At 52.8% G+C, this 23,528-nt stretch overlaps 1 protein-coding gene across 3 annotated transcripts in view; it reads left to right on the top strand.

The window, feature by feature from the left end:
- Positions 1-7,329: 7,329 nt before the first annotated feature.
- MAPK8IP1 (mitogen-activated protein kinase 8 interacting protein 1) overlaps positions 7,330-23,528 on the top strand; it is a 76,008-nt gene continuing 59,809 nt past the window's right edge. For 2 of the 3 annotated variants that reach the window (XM_075567532.1, XM_075567531.1), the window contains exon 1: positions 7,330-7,536. In XM_075567532.1, coding sequence (XP_075423647.1) covers positions 7,451-7,536 — 86 coding nt within the window. In that variant the 5' untranslated portion in view covers positions 7,330-7,450. Of the gene's footprint in view, positions 7,537-8,095; positions 8,128-23,528 lie in introns of those variants that run through there. The other variant, XM_075567534.1, reaches the window with a different exon arrangement.

The raw sequence follows: 23,528 nt of genomic DNA, 5'->3' as shown, positions 1-23,528 counted from the left end.
GTATAGGATTATAGGAATAAGCGAGCCAATAAGGAGTATAGAATTATAGGAATAAGCGAGCCAATAAGGAGTATAGGAATAAGCGAGCCAATAAGGAGTATAGGATTATAGAAATAAGAGAGCCAATAAGGAGTATAGGATGTTAGGAATAAGAGAGCCAATAAGGAGTATAGGATTATAGGAATAAGCACGCCAATAAGGAGTATAGGATTATAGGAATAAACGAGCCAATAAGGAGTATAGGATTATAGGAATAAGTGAGCCAATAAGGAGTATAGGATTATAGGAATAAGCGAGCCAATAAGGAGTATAGGAATAAGCGAGCCAATAAGGAGTATAGGATTATAGGAATAAGAGAGCCAATAAGGAGTGTAGGATTATAGGAATAAGAGAGCCAATAAGGAGTATAGTATTATAGGAATAAGCGAGCCAATAAGGAGTATAGGATTATAGGAATAAGCAAGCCAATAAGGAGTATAGAAATAAGAGAGCCAATAAGGAGTATAGAATGATAGGAATAAGAGAGCCAATAAGGAGTATAGGATTATAGGAATAAGAGAGCCAATAAGGAGTATAGGATTATAGGAATAAGCAAGCCAATAAGGAGTATAGAAATAAGAGAGCCAATAAGGAGTATAGGATTATAGGAATAAGAGAGCCAATAAGGAGTATAGGATTATAGGAATAAGAGAGCCAATAAGGAGTATATGATTATAGGAATAAACGAGCCAATAAGGAGTATAGGATTATAGGAATAAGCGAGCCAATAAGGAGTATAGAATTATAGGAATAAGTGAGCCAATATGGAGTATAGAATTATAGGAATTAGCGAGCCAATAAGCAGTATAGAATTATAGGAATAAGTGAGCCAATATGGAGTATAGAATTATAGGAATAAGCGAGCCAATAAGCAGTATAGAATTATAGGAATAAGTGAGCCAATATGGAGTATAGAATTATAGGAATAAGCGAGCCAATAAGCAGTATAGAATTATAGGAATAAGTGAGCCAATATGGAGTATAGAATTGTAGGAATAAGCGAGCCAATAAGGAGTATAGAATTATAGGAATAAGCAAGCCAATAAGGAGTATAGGATTATAGGAATAAGCGAGCCAATAAGGAGTATAGAATTATAGGAGAAAGCGAGAAAATAAGGAGTATAGGATTATAGAAATAAGCGAGCCAATATGCAGTATTGAATTATAGGAATAAGAGAGCCAATAAGGAGTATAGAATTATAGGAATAAGCGAGCCAATAAGGAGTATAGAATTATAGGAATAAGCGAGCCAATAAGGAGTATAGGATTATAGGAATAAGCGAGCCCCTAAGGAGTATAGGATTATAGGAATAAGCGAGCCAATAATGAGTATTGGATTATAGGAATAGGCAAGCCAATATGGAGTATAGAACTATAGGAATAAGCGAGCCAATAAGGAGTATAGAATTATAGGAATAAGCGAGCCAATAAGGAGTATAGGATTATAGGAATAAGCGAGCCAATATGGAGTATAGAATTATAGGAATAAGCGAGCCAATAAGCAGTATAGAATTATAGGAATAAGCGAGGCAATAAGGAGTATAGAATTATAGGAATAAGCGAGCCAATAAGGAGTATAGCATTATAGGAATAAGCGAGGCAATAAGGAGTATAGAATTATAGGAATAAGCGAGCCAATATGCAGTGTAGAATGATAGGAATAAGCGAGCCAATAAGGAGTATAGGATTATAGGAATAAACAAGCCAATAAGGAGTATAGAATTATAGGAATAAGCGAGCCAATAAGGAGTAAAGAATGATAGGAATAAGCGAGGCAATAAGGCGTATAGAATTGTAGGAGTAAACTAGCCAATAAAGAGTATAGGAATGACCAAGCCAATAAAGAGTATAGGAATAAGCGAGCCAATATGACGTATAAGATTATAGGAATAAGCGAGCCAATAAGGAGTATATTATTATAGGAATAAGCGAGCCAATATGGAGTATAGACTTATAGGAATAAGCGAGCAAATAAGGAGTATAGAATTATAGGAATAAGTGAGCCAATAAGGAGTATAGAATTATAGGAATACGTGAGCCAATATGGAGTATAGAATTATAGGAATAAGTGAGCCAATAAGGAGTATAGAATTATAGGAATACGTGAGCCAATATGGAGTATAGAATTATAGGAATAAGCAAGCCAATAAGGAGTATAGAATGCCTTCATATTTGATACAAAACATCACTTAAAAGCTGTAGTGTTTTAATGTAAGATATAATAGTTGCAGTCCCAGCAGTTGATCGAAAACGCTAGTGTTACAGTTTGCTCTGTCAGTGTGCTATTTGTGCCCCAGTGTCTGTCAGTGTGCTATTTGTGCCCCAGTGTCTGTCAGTGTGCTATTTGTGCCCCAGTGTCTGTCAGTGTGCTATTTGTGCCTCAGTGTCTGTCAGTGTGCTGTTTGTGCCCCCAGTGACTGTCAGTGTGCTATTTGTGCCCCAGTGACTGTCAGTGTGCTGTTTGTGCCCCAGTGTCTGTCAGTGTGCTGTTTGTGCCCCAGTGTCTGTCAGTGTGCTGTTTGTGCCCCAGTGTCTGTTTGTGCCCTAGTGTCTGTCAGTGTGCTGTTTGTGCTCCAGTGTCTGTCAGTGTGCTATTTGCGCATCAGTGTCTGTCAGTGTGCTGTTTGTGCCCTAGTGTCTGTCAGTGTGCTGTTTGTGCTCCAGTGACTGTCAGTGTGCTGTTTGTGCTCCAGTGACTGTCAGTGTGCTGTTTGTGCCCCAGTGTCTGTTTGTGCCCTAGTGTCTGTCAGTGTGCTGTTTGTGCTCCAGTGTCTGTCAGTGTGCTATTTGCGCATCAGTGTCTGTCAGTGTGCTGTTTGTGCCCTAGTGTCTGTCAGTGTGCTGTTTGTGCCCCCAGTGTCTGTCAGTGTGCTGTTTGTGCCCCCAGTGACTGTCAGTGTGCTATTTGTGCCCCAGTGACTGTCAGTGTGCTGTTTGTGCCCCAGTGTCTGTCAGTGTGCTGTTTGTGCTCCAGTGTCTGTCAGTGTGCTATTTGCGCATCAGTGTCTGTCAGTGTGCTGTTTGTGCCCCAGTGTCTGTTTGTGCCCTAGTGTCTGTCAGTGTGCTGTTTGTGCTCCAGTGTCTGTCAGTGTGCTATTTGCGCATCAGTGTCTGTCAGTGTGCTGTTTGTGCCCTAGTGTCTGTCAGTGTGCTGTTTGTGCCCCCAGTGTCTGTCAGTGTGCTGTTTGTGCCCCAGTGTCTGTCAGTGTGCTATTTGCGCATCAGTGTCTGTCAGTGTGCTGTTTGTGCCCTAGTGTCTGTCAGTGTGCTGTTTGTGCTCCAGTGACTGTCAGTGTGCTGTTTGTGCCCCAGTGTCTGTTTGTGCTCCAGTGTCTGTCAGTGTGCTGTTTGTGCTCCAGTGTCTGTCAGTGTGCTATTTGCGCATCAGTGTCTGTCAGTGTGCTGTTTGTGCCCTAGTGTCTGTCAGTGTGCTGTTTGTGCCCCCAGTGTCTGTCAGTGTGCTGTTTGTGCCCCCAGTGACTGTCAGTGTGCTATTTGTGCCCCAGTGACTGTCAGTGTGCTGTTTGTGCCCCAGTGTCTGTCAGTGTGCTGTTTGTGCTCCAGTGTCTGTCAGTGTGCTGTTTGTGCTCCAGTGTCTGTCAGTGTGCTATTTGCGCATCAGTGTCTGTCAGTGTGCTGTTTGTGCCCCAGTGTCTGTCAGTGTGCTGTTTGTGCTCCAGTGTCTGTCAGTGTGCTATTTGCGCATCAGTGTCTGTCAGTGTGCTGTTTGTGCCCCAGTGTCTGTTTGTGCCCTAGTATCTGTCAGTGTGCTGTTTGTGCTCCAGTGTCTGTCAGTGTGCTATTTGCGCATCAGTGTCTGTCAGTGTGCTGTTTGTGCCCTAGTGTCTGTCAGTGTGCTGTTTGTGCCCCAGTGTCTGTCAGTGTGCTGTTTGTGCCCTAGTGTCTGTCAGTGTGCTGTTTGTGCTCCAGTGACTGTCAGTGTGCTGTTTGTGCCCCAGTGTCTGTCAGTGTGCTATTTGTGCCCCAGTGACTGTCAGTGTGCTATTTGTGCCTCAGTGTGTCAGTGTGCTGTTTGTGCCCCAGTGTCTGTCAGTGTGCTGTTTGTGTCCCAGTGTCTGTCAGTGTGCTGTTTGTGCCCCAGTGTCTGTCAGTGTGCTATTTGTGCCCTAGTGTCTGTCAGTGTGCTGTTTGTGCCCCAGTGTCTGTCAGTGTGCTATTTGTGCCTCAGTGTGTCAGTGTGCTGTTTGTGCCCCAGTGTCTGTCAGTGTGCTATTTGTGCCCCAGTGTCTGTCAGAGTGCTGTGTGTGCCCCAGTGTCTGTCAGTGTGCTATTTGTGCCCCAGTGTCTGTCAGTGTGCTGTTTGTGTCCCAGTGTCTGTCAGTGTGCTATTTGTGCCTCAGTGTCTGTCAGTGTGCTATTTGTGCCCCAGTGTCTGTCAGTGTGCTATTTGTGCCTCAGTGTGTCAGTGTGCTGTTTGTGCCCCAGTGTCTGTCAGTGTGCTATTTGTGCCCCAGTGTCTGTCAGAGTGCTGTGTGTGCCCCGGTGTCTGTCAGTGTGCTGTTTGTGCGTCAGTGTGTCAGTGTGCTGTGTCTCAGTGCAAGCGTGATAACAATCTTTTTATTAGTGCATATTTAAAATAGTTTCAGTCATTCTTTACACAATTGTCTATAGTTAAATGTATTACATGAAGAAGTTACTGTGCAGTGCAGTACACTGTACACCAGTGTTTTTCAACCACTTGTGGGGGGGTGGGGGGGAAGGGGGAGGTTATTGTAGTGTATTGTGTATTGTAGGGTTGGGGATTGTATGTGAGTGGTCAGGGGGTGGAGGGAGGATTGAGAGCTGGATTGAGTGTAGAAGAGGGGGGGGGGAGGTGCGGGGATGGGTCAATGAGTGACAGTCGTGGGGGGGGGGGAGACGGACGTGTGAGAGGAAAAAGGGGGTAGTGAGGGAGGGGGTGTAAGAGGGGGGAGAGAAATACATATAGCTCGCTCAATATCTTGTGAGTGTTTTTAATCCTGAGATTGAATCATCTTTTTTTTATTATTAAATTGTTCTGTACTGTGGGGCATGCGCGTCGTTCTCTTCTATTCTCATAAAGAGATGTGTGTACTCTCGCACACTCACTCACATACATACATACTGTCACACACTCACTCACACACATACTGTACTTACTCTTGCACACTCACTCACACACATACTGTAAATACTGTCATGGGGGGGGACGGTAAAAAAGGATGGCCTTGCAGGGGTGTAATGGAGGAAGCATGTACTCACTAAGCCAGCTAGTTAGATCTAAAGCACATGTTCCTGTGGCTGGCAGGAAGGGTCTAAGGACCAAAGTAACTGCTATAAAGGCAGCGGAGTAGGATTGAACCAATCTTCAATCTATGAGGATTGGAAGGTTGTCAGGGCAACCAACTAGAACTGTGTGAAAGGGCAAATGTAGCAATAATGTATCTATACACATGCAGCTAGCTGCTGGAACAGGGGGAATTACAGGCAGCTGAGCAAGGGAGACAGGAATAGTCAAACTGCAAAGGGAGACAGAAAATGTGTCATCCTGTTCCAGGACAATCTGTATTATACGCAGAGCCAAGTATATAGCTGTGTTATATGCAGAGCCGCGTATGTAGCTGTGTTATACGCATGCAGGGTATGTAGCTGTGTTATACGCAGAGCCGCGTATGTAGCTGTGTTATACGCATGCAGGGTATGTAGCTGTGTTATACGCAGAGCCGCGTATGTAGCTGTATTATACGCAGAGCAGCATATGTAGCTGTATTATACGCAGAGCAGCGTATGTAGCTATATTATACACAGAGCAGCGTATGTAGCTGTGTTATACGCAGAGCAGCGTATGTATTTGTATTATACGCAGAGCAGCGTAAGTAGCTGTATTATACGGAGAGCCGCGTGTGTATCTATATTATACGCAGAGCAGCGTATGTTGCTGTATTATACGCAGAGCAGCGTATATATCTGTATTATACGCAGAGCAGCGTATGTAGCTATATTATACGCAGAGCAGCGTATGTAGCTGTATTATACGCAGAGCAGCGTTTGTAGCTGTGTTATACGCAGAGCAGCATATGTAGCTGTATTATACGCAGAGCAGCGTATATATCTGTATTATACGCAGAGCAGCGTATGTAGCTGTGTTATACGCAGAGCAGCGTATGTAGCTGTGTTATACGCAGAGCAGCGTATGTGGCTGTATTATACTCAGAGCAGTGTTTGTAGCTGTATTATACGCAGAGCAGCGTATGTAGCTGTATTATACGCAGAGCAGCGTATGTAGCTGTATTATACGAAGAGCAGCGTATGTAGCTGTATTATACGCAGAGCAGCGTTTGTAGCTGTGTTATACGCAGAGCAGCGTATGTGGCTGTATTATACGCATAGCAGCGTATATATCTGTATTATACGCAGAGCAGCGTATGTAGCTGTGTTATACGCAGAGCAGCGTATGTAGCTGTGTTATACGCAGAGCAGCGTATGTAGCTGTATTATACGCAGAGCAGCGTATGTATCTGTATTATACGCAGAGCAGCGTTTGTCGCTGTGTTATACGCAGAGCAGCGTATGTAGTTGGGTTATACGCAGAGCAGCGTATGTAGCTGTATTATACGCAGAGCAGTGTATGTAGCTGTGTTATACGCAGAGCAGTGTATGTAGCTGTGTTATACGCAGAGCAGCGTATGTAGCTGTGTTATACGCAGAGCAGTGTATGTAGCTGTGTTATACGCAGAGCAGCGTATGTATCTGTATTATACGCAGAGCAGCGTTAGTAGCTGTGTTATACGCAGAGCAGCGTATGTAGCTGTGTTATACGCAGAGCAGCGTATGTAGCTGTGTTATACGCAGAGCAGCGTATGTAGCTGTGTTATACGCAGAGCAGCGTATGTAGCTGTGTTATACGCAGAGCAGCGTATGTAGCTGTGTTATACGCAGAGCAGCGTATGTAGCTGTGTTATACGCAGAGCAGCGTATGTATCTGTATTATACGCAGAGCAACGTTTGTAGCTGTGTTATACGCAGAGCAGCGTATGTAGCTGTGTTATACGCAGAGCAGCGTATGTAGCTGTGTTATACGCAGAGCAGCGTATGTAGCTCTGTTATACTCAGAGCAGCGTATGTAGCTGTGTTATACGCAGAGCAGCGTATGTAGCTGTATTATACATACATTATAACAATGTGCTGTCGGAGATATCAGTGTTTTTCAAAAATATAGTATTTCAATTTTTTTATTCACTCTCCACCACCTGACTCTCCCCCTCTCTCTCTCCCTCTCTCCCTTCCTCTACGTGGTCCTCCCTCACTCGCTCTCTCTCTCTCTCCCTCTACGTGGTCCTCCCTCTCTCCTCTACCTGTCAGCATCCCCCCTCTCTCCTCCCCCCTCTCCCCTCCCTCCCCCCGGTCAGTGCTTGTGCATCTCGGAGACAGAATGGCGGAGAGAGATAACGGACCCGCTTCCCCCGCGGGCTCCTCTCCCTTCCTAGGGCTGCATCTCGCTTCTCCTCCACATTTCAGGTAACCCCTCCCCCCCCCCCCTTCCCCACCACCCTTCCTCAGGTCTCCCCTGTCTGCCCTGGGGGGGAGCGAGGGGGGGGGGGGGTTATGGAGCTTCATCTAATCCCCACACACCTTTCCTGTCTCATCTGCCTTCTCTGTCTGCACTGCTTCTTTCTTATTGATAGTGTGTGTATATGTGTATATACTGTGTGTGTGTGTGTGTATATATATATACAACATATAATGAATAATGAGTGTATAAATGAACATACAGTAATATTTACAGTTGCTATATATATATATATATATATATATATATATATATAGCAACTGTAAATATTACTGTATGTTCATTTGCATGTCTTAGACAGGTCTGCAACCATATATATCTGTATCCATAGCCCACCGCACTCCTCTCTGCTCTCCCCTCTCTCTGTGCAGCTGATGCTGTTGATGTTGATCTCTCTGTGATCATGTTTCTGGGTGTGGCGTGGTGCTGGTGCTGTTAGAGAAGACAGAATATGTGCAGAATATTACATGCAGGGGGTGGTGCCGGGACCAGGCAAGGCTCAGTACCCCCACCCAATACTAGATGATGCTGAGGAACAGGTGTGGGGGTACCCGGGCAGTATCAGTCCACCTGGTATTTGCAGAATGGGAAAGGGCCCCCTGTTATTGCGCGTGACAGCGCAGCCTTGGTGATGGGGGCTGGAGAGGGTTATATAGGGACATTTCAACGATTGTTACTGCAGTGAAACGTGTTGCAGGGCTCCCCAGTGGTAAAGGGGAGTACGGGGCGGGAGGAGAGGACCCCAAATCCTAAACATTATAGGTTTGGGCACTTTGCCATTAGTATGGCTGAAGATTTCTAGTTCTATTTTGCTTCTGAGAACTGCTTCACTCGGGCAAACCCCAAAGACTGCCCCCCCGCCCCCTCAATCTAGGCATCCATCCTCAGCCATACAAGTTTATTTAACCCCTTTGATGCTGGAAGTGCCGGCATAACATTGGCTGAAGATGGTTGCATCCTTTTTTTTGGGGTGTTTGCCCATTGTTACTGTGGATAGGAGTAGGTGGGGGGGTTAACCCATCAAAAATACACCAGCCCTTTGTCTGCATCCGTGTATATTGAATATTATTTTTTATTTTTAGTAAAGCTTTTAACTCTTTCCCTCTTGGGATGTTTATATTTTGGGATTGCCAGGGATCCCTGTTTTGCTCTGTGTTGCTGTCGAATTTACCAGTGGTGGAAACCAGCAGGCAGCTGATCACTTTGTCAATTGCAAGAACGGAGCACAAGGGGTGGGGGGGTTCAGCACCCCCAGTTGGGAGTCCAAGGGCAGCTGCAGAACCAACCTGCACCCATCCCTGCAGCAGCTGGAGATTGTAGCCACAGGATGCAGTGATCTGCATCACAACAACACATGGCAGCTTTCTCCAGGCTGTGCCCTCGGAGGGTCTTCTGGACACAGCTGTGTGATCTGGGGTCTCTGCGCCGTGTTGCTGTAGGGCCGGGATGGAAGGATTGAGCCCCGTACTAGCGCCTACAGCAGAGCTCTGTCATTGCCGGTTCTGCTGATCGTTTCACTCCTGCTTTACTGCTTTTCTCCGGCAGTTACTGCAGCCTGAACGGGTTCAGCAAGCAGAGCAATTAAATGAGCCTGTGATAATGACCAGCAGCCCCAGAGTGAGCTAACGATCCTGGCAAACCCTCGTCCTGGGGGGTCATTATAAGATCACTGCACTGTCAAAGAGCTAAAGTGTTTGCGGAAATGTAGTGTGGCCTGCAGAGAACTTTATATGACGCTGTGTGTGTGTGTGTGTGTGTGTGTATATATATATATATATATATATATATGTGTATCTACCTATTTGCCTTTACCTGTGTAATTATCATCTATATTGTGTTTATCATCCTCTCTCCCCACTGCCTTTCATTTTCACTGTTCCAGATTTCTTTGCTTCTACCCCTTCCTTCCTCTGCCTCATTTCCTTTCTCTCCCTCTGCCTCCACCCCTCTCTCTGATTCTGACTCCATACCTCTCCTCTCTCTTGCTCTGCTTCCATCCCTCTCTCTCGCTCTGCCTCCTTCTCTCTCTCTGGCTCTGCCTGCCTTCATCCCTCTCCTCTCTACCTCCATCCCTCTCTCTCGCTCTGCCTCCATCCCTCTCTCTCTCTCTCTGGCTCTGCCTGCCTTCATCCCTCTCCTCTCTACCTCCATCCCTCTCTCGCTCTGCTTCCATCCCTCTCTCTCGCTCTGCCTCCATCCCTCTCTCTCTCTCTCTGGCTCTGCCTGCCTTCATCCCTCTCCTCTCTACCTCCATCCCTCTCTCTCGCTCTGTCTCCATCCCTCTCTCTCGCTCTGTCTCCATCCCTCTCTCTCGCTCTGTCTCCATCCCTCTGTCTCACTCTGTCTCCATCCCTCTCTCTCGCTCTGTCTCCATCCCTCTCTCGCTCTGCCTCCATCCCTCTCTCTCGCTCTGTCTCCATCCCTCTCTCTCGCTCTCTGGCTCTGCCTGCCTTCATCCCTCTCCTCTCTACCTCCATCCCTCTCTCTCGCTCTGTCTCCATCCCTCTCTCTCGCTCTGTCTCCATCCCTCTCTCTCTCGCTCTGTCTCCATCCCTCTGTCTCACTCTGTCTCCATCCCTCTCTCTCGCTCTGTCTCCATCCCTCTCTCGCTCTGCCTCCATCCCTCTCTCTCGCTCTGTCTCCATCCCTCTCTCTCGCTCTGTCTCCATCCCCCTCTCTCGCTCTGTCTCCATCCCTCTCTCTCGCTCTGTCTAAATCCCTCTCTCTCGCTCTGCTTCCATCCCTCTCTCGCTCTGTCTAAATCCCTCTCTCTCGCTCTGCTTCCATCCCTCTCTTGCTCTGCCTCCATCACTCTCTCGCTCTGCCTCCATCCCTCTCTCGCTCTGCCTCCATCCCTCTCTCTCGCTCTGCCTCCATCCCTCTCTCTCTCTCTCTGGCTCTGCCTGCCTTCATCCCTCTCCTCTCTACCTCCATCCCTCTCTCTCGCTCTGTCTCCATCCCTCTCTCTCGCTCTGTCTCCATCCCTCTCTCTCTCGCTCTGTCTCCATCCCTCTGTCTCACTCTGTCTCCATCCCTCTCTCTCGCTCTGTCTCCATCCCTCTCTCGCTCTGCCTCCATCCCTCTCTCTCGCTCTGTCTCCATCCCTCTCTCTCGCTCTGTCTCCATCCCCCTCTCTCGCTCTGTCTCCATCCCTCTCTCTCGCTCTGTCTAAATCCCTCTCTCTCGCTCTGCTTCCATCCCTCTCTCGCTCTGTCTAAATCCCTCTCTCTCGCTCTGCTTCCATCCCTCTCTTGCTCTGCCTCCATCACTCTCTCGCTCTGCCTCCATCCCTCTCTCGCTCTGCCTCCATCCCTCTCTCTCGCTCTGCCTCCATCCCTCTCTCTCTCTCTCTGGCTCTGCCTGCCTTCATCCCTCTCCTCTCTACCTCCATCCCTCTCTCTCGCTCTGTCTCCATCCCTCTCTCTCGCTCTGTCTCCATCCCTCTCTCTCGCTCTGTCTCCATCCCTCTGTCTCACTCTGTCTCCATCCCTCTCTCTCGCTCTGTCTCCATCCCTCTCTCGCTCTGCCTCCATCCCTCTCTCTCGCTCTGTCTCCATCCCTCTCTCTCGCTCTGTCTCCATCCCCCTCTCTCGCTCTGTCTCCATCCCTCTCTCTCGCTCTGTCTAAATCCCTCTCTCTCGCTCTGCTTCCATCCCTCTCTCGCTCTGTCTAAATCCCTCTCTCTCGCTCTGCTTCCATCCCTCTCTTGCTCTGCCTCCATCACTCTCTCGCTCTGCCTCCATCCCTCTCTCGCTCTGCCTCCATCCCTCTCTCGCTCTGCCTCCATCACTCTCTCTCGCTCTGTCTCCATCCCTCTCTCTCGCTCTGTCTCCATCCCTCTCTCTCGCTCTGTCTTCATCCCTCTCTCTCGCTCTGTCTCCATCCCTCTCTCTCGCTCTGTCTCCATCCCTCTCTCTCGCTCTGTCTCCATCCCTCTCTCTCGCTCTGTCTTCATCCCTCTCTCTCGCTCTGTCTCCATCCCTCTCTCTCGCTCTGCCTCTATCCCTCTCTCTCGCTCTGTCTCCATCCCTCTCTCTCGCTCTGTCTCCATCCCACTCTCTCGCTCTGTCTCCATCCCTCTCTCTCGCTCTGTCTCCATCCCTCTCTCTCGCTGTCTTCGTCCCTCTCTCTCGCTCTGTCTTCGTCCCTCTCTCTCGCTCTGTCTCCATCCCTCTCTCTCGCTCTGTCTTCATCCCTCTCTCTCGCTCTGTCTTCATCCCTCTCTCTCGCTCTGTCTCCATCCCTCTCTCTCGCTCTGTCTTCATCCCTCTCTCTCGCTCTGCCTCCATCCCTTTCTCTTGCTCTGTCTCCATCCCTCTCTCTCGCTCTGTCTCCATCCCTCTCTCTCTGTCTCCATCCCTCTCTCTCTGTCTCCATCCCTCTCTCTCGCTCTGCCTCCATACTCTCTCGCTCTGCCTCCATCACTCTCTCGCTCTGCCTCATCACTCTCTCTCGCTCTGCCTCCATCCCTATCTCGCTCTGTCTCCATCCCTCTCTCTCGCTCTGCCTCCATCCCTCTCTCTCTCTCTCTCTCTCTGGCTCTGCCTCCATCCCTCTCCTCTCTACCTCAATCCCTCTCCTCTCTACCGCCATCCCTCTCTCGCTCTGCCTCCATCCCTATCTCGCTCTGTCTCCATCCCTCTCTCTCGCTCTGCCTCCATCCCTCTCTCTCTCTCTCTCTCTCTGGCTCTGCCTCCATCCCTCTCCTCTCTACCTCAATCCCTCTCCTCTCTGCCTCCATCCCTTTCTCTTGCTCTGTCTCCATCCCTCTCTCTCGCTCTGTCTCCATCCCTCTCTCTCTGTCTCCATCCCTCTCTCTCTGTCTCCATCCCTCTCTCTCGCTCTGCCTCCATACTCTCTCGCTCTGCCTCCATCACTCTCTCGCTCTGCCTCATCCCTCTCTCTCGCTCTGCCTCCATCCCTCTCTCTCGCTCTGTCTCCATCCCTCTCCCACACTCTGTCTCCATCCCTCTCTCTCTCTCTGTCTCCATCCATCTCTCTCGCTCTGTCTCCATCCCTCTCTCTCGCTCTGTCTTCTTCCCTCTCTCTCGCTCTGCCTCCATCCCTCTCTCTTGCTCTGTCTCCATCCCTCTCTCTCTGTCTCCATCCCTCTCTCTCTGTCTCCATCCCTCTCTCTCGCTCTGCCTCCATACTCTCTCGCTCTGCCTCCATCACTCTCTCGCTCTGCCTCATCACTCTCTCTCGCTCTGCCTCCATCCCTATCTCGCTCTGTCTCCATCCCTCTCTCTCGCTCTGTCTCCATCCCTCTCTCTCGCTCTGTCTTCTTCCCTCTCTCTCGCTCTGCCTCCATCCCTCTCTCTTGCTCTGTCTCCATCCCTCTCTCTCTGTCTCCATCCCTCTCTCTCTGTCTCCATCCCTCTCTCTCGCTCTGCCTCCATACTCTCTCGCTCTGCCTCCATCACTCTCTCGCTCTGCCTCATCACTCTCTCTCGCTCTGCCTCCATCCCTATCTCGCTCTGTCTCCATCCCTCTCTCTCGCTCTGCCTCCATCCCTCTCTCTCTCTCTCTCTCTCTGGCTCTGCCTCCATCCCTCTCCTCTCTACCTCAATCCCTCTCCTCTCTACCGCCATCCCTCTCTCTCGCTCTGTCTCCATCCATCTCTCTCTCTCTGTCTCCATCCCTCTCTCTCGCTCTGTCTTCTTCCCTCTCTCTCGCTCTGCCTCCATCCCTCTCTCTCGCTCTGCCTCCATCCCTCTCTCTCGCTCTGCCTCCATCCCTCTCTCTCGCTCTGCCTCCATCCCTCTCTCTCGCTCTGTCTCCATCCCTCTCTCACACTCTGTCTCCATCCCTCTCTCTCGCTCTGTCTCCATCCATCTCTCTCGCTCTGTCTCCATCCCTCTCTCTCGCTCTGTCTTCTTCCCTCTCTCTCGCTCTGCCTCCATCCCTCTCTCTCGCTCTGTCTCCATCCCTCTCTCTCTCTCGCTCTGTCTCCATCCCTCTCTCTCGTTCTGCCTCCATCCCTCTCTCTCTCTCTGTTTCCATCCCTCTCTCTCACTCTGCCTCCATCCCTCTCTCTCGCTCTGTCTCCATCCCTCTCTCTCGCTCTGTCTCCATCCCCCTCTATCGCTCTGTCTCCATCCCTCTCTCTCGCTCTGCCTACATCCCTCTCTCGCTCTGTCTAAATCCCTCTCTCTCGCTCTGCCTCCATCCCTCTCTCGCTCTGCCTCCATCACTCTCTCGCTCTGCCTCCATCCCTCTCTCGCTCTGCCTCCATCCCTCTCTCTCACTCTGCTCCATCACTCTCTCTCGCTCTGTCTCCATCCCTCTCTCTCGCTCTGTCTCCATCCCTCTCTCTCGCTCTGTCTCCATCCCTCTCTCTCGCTCTGTCTTCATCCTCTCTCTCGCTCTGTCTCCATCCCTCTCTCTCTCGCTCTGTCTCCATCCCTCTCTCTCTCGCTCTGCCTCCATCCCTCTCTCTCGCTCTGCCTCAATCACTCTCTCGCTCTGCCTCCATCACTCTCTCGCTCTGCCTCCATCCCTCTCTCTCGCTCTGTCTCATCCCTCTCTCTCTGTCTCCATCCCTCTCTCTCTGTCTCCATCCCTCTCTCTCGCTCTGCCTCCATACTCTCTCGCTCTGCCTCCATCACTCTCTCGCTCTGCCTCATCACTCTCTCTCGCTCTGCCTCCATCCCTATCTCGCTCTGTCTCCATCCCTCTCTCTCGCTCTGCCTCCATCCCTCTCTCTCTCTCTCTCTCTCTGGCTCTGCCTCCATCCCTCTCCTCTCTACCTCAATCCCTCTCCTCTCTACCGCCATCCCTCTCTCTCGCTCTGTCTCCATCCATCTCTCTCTCTCTGTCTCCATCCCTCTCTCTCGCTCTGTCTTCTTCCCTCTCTCTCGCTCTGCCTCCATCCCTCTCTCTCGCTCTGCCTCCATCCCTCTCTCTCGCTCTGCCTCCATCCCTCTCTCTCGCTCTGCCTCCATCCCTCTCTCTCGCTCTGTCTCCATCCCTCTCTCACACTCTGTCTCCATCCCTCTCTCTCGCTCTGTCTCCATCCATCTCTCTCGCTCTGTCTCCATCCCTCTCTCTCGCTCTGTCTTCTTCCCTCTCTCTCGCTCTGCCTCCATCCCTCTCTCTTGCTCTGTCTCCATCCCTCTCTCTCTGTCTCCATCCCTCTCTCTCTGTCTCCATCCCTCTCTCTCGCTCTGCCTCCATACTCTCTCGCTCTGCCTCCATCACTCTCTCGCTCTGCCTCATCACTCTCTCTCGCTCTGCCTCCATCCCTATCTCGCTCTGTCTCCATCCCTCTCTCTCGCTCTGCCTCCATCCCTCTCTCTCTCTCTCTCTCTCTGGCTCTGCCTCCATCCCTCTCCTCTCTACCTCAATCCCTCTCCTCTCTACCGCCATCCCTCTCTCTCGCTCTGTCTCCATCCATTTCTCTCTCTCTGTCTCCATCCCTCTCTCTCGCTCTGTCTTCTTCCCTCTCTCTCGCTCTGCCTCCATCCCTCTCTCTCGCTCTGCCTCCATCCCTCTCTCTCGCTCTGCCTCCATCCCTCTCTCTCGCTCTGCCTCCATCCCTCTCTCTCGCTCTGTCTCCATCCCTCTCTCACACTCTGTCTCCATCCCTCTCTCTCGCTCTGTCTCCATCCATCTCTCTCGCTCTGTCTCCATCCCTCTCTCTCGCTCTGTCTTCTTCCCTCTCTCTCGCTCTGCCTCCATCCCTCTCTCTCGCTCTGTCTCCATCCCTCTCTCTCTCTCGCTCTGTCTCCATCCCTCTCTCTCGTTCTGCCTCCATCCCTCTCTCTCTCTGTTTCCATCCCTCTCTCTCACTCTGCCTCCATCCCTCTCTCTCGCTCTGTCTCCATCCCTCTCTCTCGCTCTGTCTCCATCCCCCTCTATCGCTCTGTCTCCATCCCTCTCTCTCGCTCTGCCTACATCCCTCTCTCGCTCTGTCTAAATCCCTCTCTCTCGCTCTGCCTCCATCCCTCTCTCGCTCTGCCTCCATCACTCTCTCGCTCTGCCTCCATCCCTCTCTCGCTCTGCCTCCATCCCTCTCTCTCACTCTGCTCCATCACTCTCTCTCGCTCTGTCTCCATCCCTCTCTCTCGCTCTGTCTCCATCCCTCTCTCTCGCTCTGTCTCCATCCCTCTCTCTCGCTCTGTCTTCATCCTCTCTCTCGCTCTGTCTCCATCCCTCTCTCTCGCTCTGTCTCCATCCCTCTCTCTCTCGCTCTGCCTCCATCCCTCTCTCTCGCTCTGCCTCAATCACTCTCTCGCTCTGCCTCCATCACTCTCTCGCTCTGCCTCATCCCTCTCTCTCGCTCTGTCTCCATCCCTCGCTCTCTGATTCTACCTCCATCCCCCTCTCTCTCTCGCTCTGCCCCCATCCCTCTCTCTCTGTCTCCATCCCTCTCTCTCGCTCTGCCTCCATACTCTCTCGCTCTGCCTCCATCACTCTCTCGCTCTGCCTCATCCCTCTCTCTCGCTCTGCCTCCATCCCTATCTCTCGCTCTGTCTCCATCCCTCTCTCTCGCTCTGCCTCCATCCCTCTCTCTCTCTCTGGCTCTGCCTCCATCCCTCTCCTCTCTACCTCAATCCCTCTCCCCTCTACCGCCATCCCTCTCTCTCGCTCTGTCTCCATCCATCTCTCGCTCTGTCTCCATCCCTCTCTCTCGCTCTGTCTCCATCCCTCTCTCTCGCTCTGTCTCCATCCCTCTCTCTCGCTCTGTCTCCATCCCTCTCTCTCGCTCTGTCTTCATCCTCTCTCTCGCTCTGTCTCCATCCCTCTCTCGCTCTGTCTCCATCCCTCTCTCACTCTGCCTCCATCACTCTCTCGCTCTGCCTCCATCCCTCTCTCTCGCTCTGCCTCCATCCCTTTCTCTTGCTCTGTCTCCATCCCTCTCTCTGTCTCCATCCCTCTCTCTGTCTCCTTCCCTCTCTCTCTGTCTCCATCCCTCTCTCTCTGTCTCCATCCCTCTCTCTCTGTCTCCATCCCTCTCTCTCGCTCTGCCTCCATACTCTCTCGCTCTGCCTCCATCACTCTCTCGCTCTGCCTCATCCCTCTCTCTCGCTCTGCCTCCATCCCTATCTCTTGCTCTGTCTCCATCCCTCTCTCTCGCTCTGCCTCCATCCCTCTCTCTCTCTCTCTCTCTGGCTCTGCCTCCATCCCTCTCCTCTCTACCTCAATCCCTCTCCTCTCTACCGCCATCCCTCTCTCTCGCTCTGTCTCCATCCATCTCTCTCTCTCTGTCTCCATCCCTCTCTCTCGCTCTGTCTTCTTCCCTCTCTCTCGCTCTGCCTCCATCCCTCTCTCTCGCTCTGCCTCCATCCATCTCTCTCGCTCTGCCTCCATCCCTCTCTCCCGCTCTGCCTCCATCCCTATCTCTTGCTCTGTCTCCATCCCTCTCTCTCGCTCTGCCTCCATCCCTCTCTCTCTCTCTCTCTCTGGCTCTGCCTCCATCCCTCTCCTCTCTACCTCAATCCCTCTCCTCTCTACCGCCATCCCTCTCTCTCGCTCTGTCTCCATCCCTCTCTCTCGCTCTGTCTCCATCCCTCTCTCTCGCTCTGTCTTCATCCTCTCTCTCGCTCTGTCTCCATCCCTCTCTCGCTCTGTCTCCATCCCTCTCTCACTCTGCCTCCATCACTCTCTCGCTCTGCCTCCATCCCTCTCTCTCGCTCTGCCTCCATCCCTTTCTCTTGCTCTGTCTCCATCTCTCTCTCTGTCTCCATCCCTCTCTCTGTCTCCTTCCCACTCTCTCTGTCTCCATCCCTCTCTCTCTGTCTCCATCCCTCTCTCTCGCTCTGCCTCCATACTCTCTCGCTCTGCCTCATCACTCTCTCTCGCTCTGCCTCCATCCCTATCTCGCTCTGTCTCCATCCCTCTCTCTCGCTCTGCCTCCATCCCTCTCTCTCTCTCTCTCTCTCTGGCTCTGCCTCCATCCCTCTCCTCTCTACCTCAATCCCTCTCCTCTCTACCGCCATCCCTCTCTCTCGCTCTGTCTCCATCCATCTCTCTCTCTCTGTCTCCATCCCTCTCTCTCGCTCTGTCTTCTTCCCTCTCTCTCGCTCTGCCTCCATCCCTCTCTCTCGCTCTGCCTCCATCCCTCTCTCTCGCTCTGCCTCCATCCCTCTCTCTCGCTCTGCCTCCATCCCTCTCTCTCGCTCTGTCTCCATCCCTCTCTCACACTCTGTCTCCATCCCTCTCTCTCGCTCTGTCTCCATCCATCTCTCTCGCTCTGTCTCCATCCCTCTCTCTCGCTCTGTCTTCTTCCCTCTCTCTCGCTCTGCCTTCATCCCTCTCTCTTGCTCTGTCTCCATCCCTCTCTCTCTGTCTCCATCCCTCTCTCTCTGTCTCCATCCCTCTCTCTCGCTCTGCCTCCATACTCTCTCGCTCTGCCTCCATCACTCTCTCGCTCTGCCTCATCACTCTCTCTCGCTCTGCCTCCATCCCTATCTCGCTCTGTCTCCATCCCTCTCTCTCGCTCTGCCTCCATCCCTCTCTCTCTCTCTCTCTCTCTGGCTCTGCCTCCATCCCTCTCCTCTCTACCTCAATCCCTCTCCTCTCTACCGCCATCCCTCTCTCTCGCTCTGTCTCCATCCATCTCTCTCTCTCTGTCTCCATCCCTCTCTCTCGCTCTGTCTTCTTCCCTCTCTCTCGCTCTGCCTCCATCCCTCTCTCTCGCTCTGCCTCCATCCCTCTCTCTCGCTCTGCCTCCATCCCTCTCTCTCGCTCTGCCTCCATCCCTCTCTCTCGCTCTGTCTCCATCCCTCTCTCACACTCTGTCTCCATCCCTCTCTCTCGCTCTGTCTCCATCCATCTCTCTCGCTCTGTCTCCATCCCTCTCTCTCGCTCTGTCTTCTTCCCTCTCTCTCGCTCTGCCTCCATCCCTCTCTCTCGCTCTGTCTCCATCCCTCTCTCTCTCTCGCTCTGTCTCCATCCCTCTCTCTCGTTCTGCCTCCATCCCTCTCTCTCTCTCTGTTTCCATCCCTCTCTCTCACTCTGCCTCCATCCCTCTCTCTCGCTCTGTCTCCATCCCTCTCTCTCGCTCTGTCTCCATCCCCCTCTATCGCTCTGTCTCCATCCCTCTCTCTCGCTCTGCCTACATCCCTCTCTCTCTCTCTCTCTCTCTGGCTCTGCCTCCATCCCTCTCCTCTCTACCTCAATCCCTCTCCTCTCTACCGCCATCCCTCTCTCTCGCTCTGTCTCCATCCATCTCTCTCTCTCTGTCTCCATCCCTCTCTCTCGCTCTGTCTTCTTCCCTCTCTCTCGCTCTGCCTCCATCCCTCTCTCTCGCTCTGCCTCCATCCCTCTCTCTCGCTCTGCCTCCATCCCTCTCTCTCGCTCTGCCTCCATCCCTCTCTCTCGCTCTGTCTCCATCCCTCTCTCACACTCTGTCTCCATCCCTCTCTCTCGCTCTGTCTCCATCCATCTCTCTCGCTCTGTCTCCATCCCTCTCTCTCGCTCTGTCTTCTTCCCTCTCTCTCGCTCTGCCTCCATCCCTCTCTCTCGCTCTGTCTCCATCCCTCTCTCTCTCTCGCTCTGTCTCCATCCCTCTCTCTCGTTCTGCCTCCATCCCTCTCTCTCTCTCTGTTTCCATCCCTCTCTCTCACTCTGCCTCCATCCCTCTCTCTCGCTCTGTCTCCATCCCTCTCTCTCGCTCTGTCTCCATCCCCCTCTATCGCTCTGTCTCCATCCCTCTCTCTCGCTCTGCCTACATCCCTCTCTCGCTCTGTCTAAATCCCTCTCTCTCGCTCTGCCTCCATCCCTCTCTCGCTCTGCCTCCATCACTCTCTCGCTCTGCCTCATCCCTCTCTCGCTCTGCCTCCATCCCTCTCTCTCACTCTGCTCCATCACTCTCTCTCGCTCTGTCTCCATCCCTCTCTCTCGCTCTGTCTCCATCCCTCTCTCTCGCTCTGTCTCCATCCCTCTCTCTCGCTCTGTCTTCATCCTCTCTCTCGCTCTGTCTCCATCCCTCTCTCTCGCTCTGTCTCCATCCCTCTCTCTCTCGCTCTGCCTCCATCCCTCTCTCTCGCTCTGCCTCAATCACTCTCTCGCTCTGCCTCCATCACTCTGTCACTCTGCCTCCATCACTCTCTCGCTCTGCCTCCATCCCTCTCTCTCGCTCTGTCTCATCCCTCTCTCTCTGTCTCCATCCCTCTCTCTCTGTCTCCATCCCTCTCTCTCGCTCTGCCTCCATACTCTCTCGCTCTGCCTCCATCACTCTCTCGCTCTGCCTCATCCCTCTCTCTCGCTCTGTCTCCATCCCTCGCTCTCTGATTCTACCTCCATCCCCCTCTCTCTCTCGCTCTGCCCCCATCCCTCTCTCTCTGTCTCCATCCCTCTCTCTCGCTCTGCCTCCATACTCTCTCGCTCTGCCTCCATCACTCTCTCGCTCTGCCTCATCCCTCTCTCTCGCTCTGCCTCCATCCCTATCTCTCGCTCTGTCTCCATCCCTCTCTCTCGCTCTGCCTCCATCCCTCTCTCTCGCTCTGTCTTCTTCCCTCTCTCTCGCTCTGCCTCCATCCCTCTCTCTCGCTCTGCCTCCATCCCTCTCTCTCGCTCTGCCTCCATCCCTCTCTCCCGCTCTGCCTCCATCCCTATCTCTTGCTCTGTCTCCATCCCTCTCTCTCGCTCTGCCTCCATCCCTCTCTCTCTCTCTCTCTCTGGCTCTGCCTCCATCCCTCTCCTCTCTACCTCAATCCCTCTCCTCTCTACCGCCATCCCTCTCTCTCGCTCTGTCTCCATCCCTCTCTCTCGCTCTGTCTCCATCCCTCTCTCTCGCTCTATCTTCATCCTCTCTCTCGCTCTGTCTCCATCCCTCTCTCGCTCTGTCTCCATCCCTCTCTCACTCTGCCTCCATCACTCTCTCGCTCTGCCTCCATCCCTCTCTCTCGCTCTGCCTCCATCCCTTTCTCTTGCTCTGTCTCCATCTCTCTCTCTGTCTCCATCCCTCTCTCTGTCTCCTTCCCACTCTCTCTGTCTCCATCCCTCTCTCTCTGTCTCCATCCCTCTCTCTCGCTCTGCCTCCATACTCTCTCGCTCTGCCTCCATCACTCTCTCGCTCTGCCTCATCCCTCTCTCTCGCTCTGCCTCCATCCCTATCTCTTGCTCTGTCTCCATCCCTCTCTCTCGCTCTGCCTCCATCCCTCTCTCTCTCTCTGGCTCTGCCTCCATCCCTCTCCTCTCTACCTCAATCCCTCTCCTCTCTACCGCCATCCCTCTCTCTCGCTCTGTCTCCATCCATCTCTCTCTCTCTGCCTCCATCCCTCTCTCTCGCTCTGTCTCCATCCCTCTCTCACACTCTGTCTCCATCCCTCTCTCTCGTTCTGCCTCCATCCCTCTCTCTCGCTCTGCCTCTATCCCTCTCCTCTCTCTCTGCCTCCATCCCTCTACTCTCTCTTTGCCTACATCCCTCTCTCTGTCTCTACCTCCATCTCTCTCTCTCGCTCTGGTTCTACCTCCATCCCTCTCTCTCGCTCTGCCTCCATCCCTCTCCTCTCTCTACCTCCATCCCTCTCTCGCTCTGTCTCCATCCCTCTCTCTTGCTCTGCCTCCATCCCTCTCTCTCGCTCTGCCTCCATCCCTCTCCTCTCTCTACCTCCATCCCTCTCTCGCTCTGCCTCTATCACTCTCTCGCTCTGCCTCCATCCTTCTCCTCTCTCTCTCTCTCTGGCTCTGACTCCATCCCTCTCCTCTCTACCGCCATCCCTCTCTCTCGCTCTGTCTCCATCCCTCTCTCTCGCTCTGTCTTCTTCCCTCTCTCTCGCTCTGCCTCCATCCCTCTCTCACTCTGCCTCCATCCCTCTCTCTCGCTCTGCCTCCATCCCTCTCTCTCTCTCTGCCTCCATCCCTCTCTCTCTCGTTCTGCCTCCATCCCTCTCTCTAGCTCTGCCTCTATCCCTCTCCTCTCTCTACCTCCATCCCTCTCTCGCTCTGTCTCCATCCCTCTCTCTTGCTCTGCCTCCATCCCTCCTCTCACTCTGCCTCCATCCCTCTCTCTCGTTCTGCCTCGATCCCTCTCTCTAGCTCTGACTCTATCCCTCTCTCGCTCTGCCTCCATCACTCTCTCGCTCTGCCTCCATCCTTCTCCTCTCTCTGCCTCCATCCATCTCCTCTCTCTCTGCCTCCATCCCTCTGCCTCCCTCCCTCTCTCTTTCTCACACTGTCTCCATCCCTCTCCTCTCTCTCGCTCTGTATCCATCCCTCTCTCTCTGATTCTGCCTCTATCCCCCTCTCTCTCACTCTGCCGCCATCCCTCTCTCTCGCTCTGTCTCCATCCCTCTCTCACTCTGTCTCCATCCCTCTCTCTCGCTCTGCCTCGATCCCTCTCTCTCGCTCTGCCTCCATCCCTCTCTCTCGCTCTGCCTCCATCCCTCTCTCTCGCTCTGCCTCCATCTCTCTCTCTCTCTCTGTGCTTCCATCCCTCTCTCGCTCTGCCTCCATCCCCCTCCTCTCTATCCCTCTCTCTCTCTTTTGCTCTGCCTCCAGCCCTCTCCTTCTCTCACTCTGCCTCCATCACTCCCTCTCTGCCTCCATCCCTCTCTTCTCTCTGCCTCCATCCCTCTGCCTCCCTCCCTCTCTCTTTCTCACACTGTCTCCATCCCTCTCCTCTCTCTCACTCTGTATCCATCCCTCTCTCTCTGATTCTGCCTCTATCCCCCTCTCTCACTCTGCCGCCATCCCTCTCTCTCTCTGATTCTGCCTCCATCCCTCTCTCTCTCACTCCGCCGCCATCCCTCTCTCTCGCTCTGTCTCCATCCCTCTCTCTCACTCTGTCTCCATCCCTCTCTCTAGCTCTGCCTCGATCCCTCTCTCTCGCTCTGTCTCCATCCCTCTCTCGCTCTGTCTCCATCCCTCTCTCTCGCTCTGCTTCCATCCCTCTCTCTCGCTCTGCCTCCATCCCTCTCTCTCGCTCTGCCTCCATCCCTCTCTCTCGCTCTGCCTCCATCCCTCTCCTCTCTCTCTGCCTCCATCCCTCTGCCTCCCTCCCTCTCTCTTTCTCACACTGTCTCCATCCCTCTACTCTCTCTCGCTCTGCCTCCATCCCTCTCTCTTGCTGTGTCTCCATCCCTCTCTCACACTCTGTCTCCATCCCTCTCTCTCGCTCTGCCTCCCTCCCTCTCTCTCGCTCTGTCTCCATCCCTCTCTCTCGCTCTGTCTCCATCCCTCTCTCTCGCTCTGTCTCCATCCCTCTCTCTCGCTCTGTCTCCATCCCTCTCTCTCGCTTTGTCTCCATCCCTCTCTCACACTCTGTCTCCATCCCTCTCTCTCGGTCTGTCTCCATCCCTCTCTCTCGGTCTGCCTCCATCCCTCTCTCGCTCTGTCTCCATCCCTCTCTCACACTCTGTCTCCATCCCTCTCTCTCGGTCTGTCTCCATCCCTCTCCTCTCTCTCTGCCTCCATCCCTCTGCCTCCCTCCCTCTCTCTTTCTCACACTGTCTTCATCCCTCTCCTCTCTCTCGCTCTGTATCCATCCCTCTCTCTCTGATTCTGCCTCTATCCCCCTCTCTCTCACTCTGCCACCATCCCTCTCTCTCGCTCTGTCTCCATCCCTGTCTCTCACTCTGTCTCCATCCCTCTCTCTCTCTGATTCTGCCTCCATCCCTCTCTCTCTGATTCTGCCTCCATCCCTCTCTCTCTGATTCTGCCTCCATCCCTCTCTCTCGCTCTGCCCCATCCCTCTCTCTCGCTCTGTCTCCATCCCTCTCTCTCGCTCTGTCTCCATCCCTCTCTCGCTCTGTCTCCATCCCTCTCTCTCGCTCTGCTTCCATCCCTCTCTCTCGCTCTGCCTCCATCCCTCTCTCTCGCTCTGCCTCCATCCCTCTCTCTCGCTCTGCCTCCATCCTCTCCTCTCTCTCTGCCTCCATCCCTCTGCCTCCCTCCCTCTCTCTTTCTCACACTGTCTCCATCCCTCTACTCTCTCTCGCTCTGCCTCCATCCCTCTCTCTTGCTGTGTCTCCATCCCTCTCTCACACTCTGT

Source organism: Ascaphus truei, chromosome 12 (genome assembly GCF_040206685.1).
Source record: "Ascaphus truei isolate aAscTru1 chromosome 12, aAscTru1.hap1, whole genome shotgun sequence".
Taxonomy (NCBI): Eukaryota; Metazoa; Chordata; class Amphibia; order Anura; family Ascaphidae; genus Ascaphus; species Ascaphus truei.
Note: the sequence above shows the minus strand (reverse complement) of the source record. Positions and strands in the feature narration are given on the sequence as shown.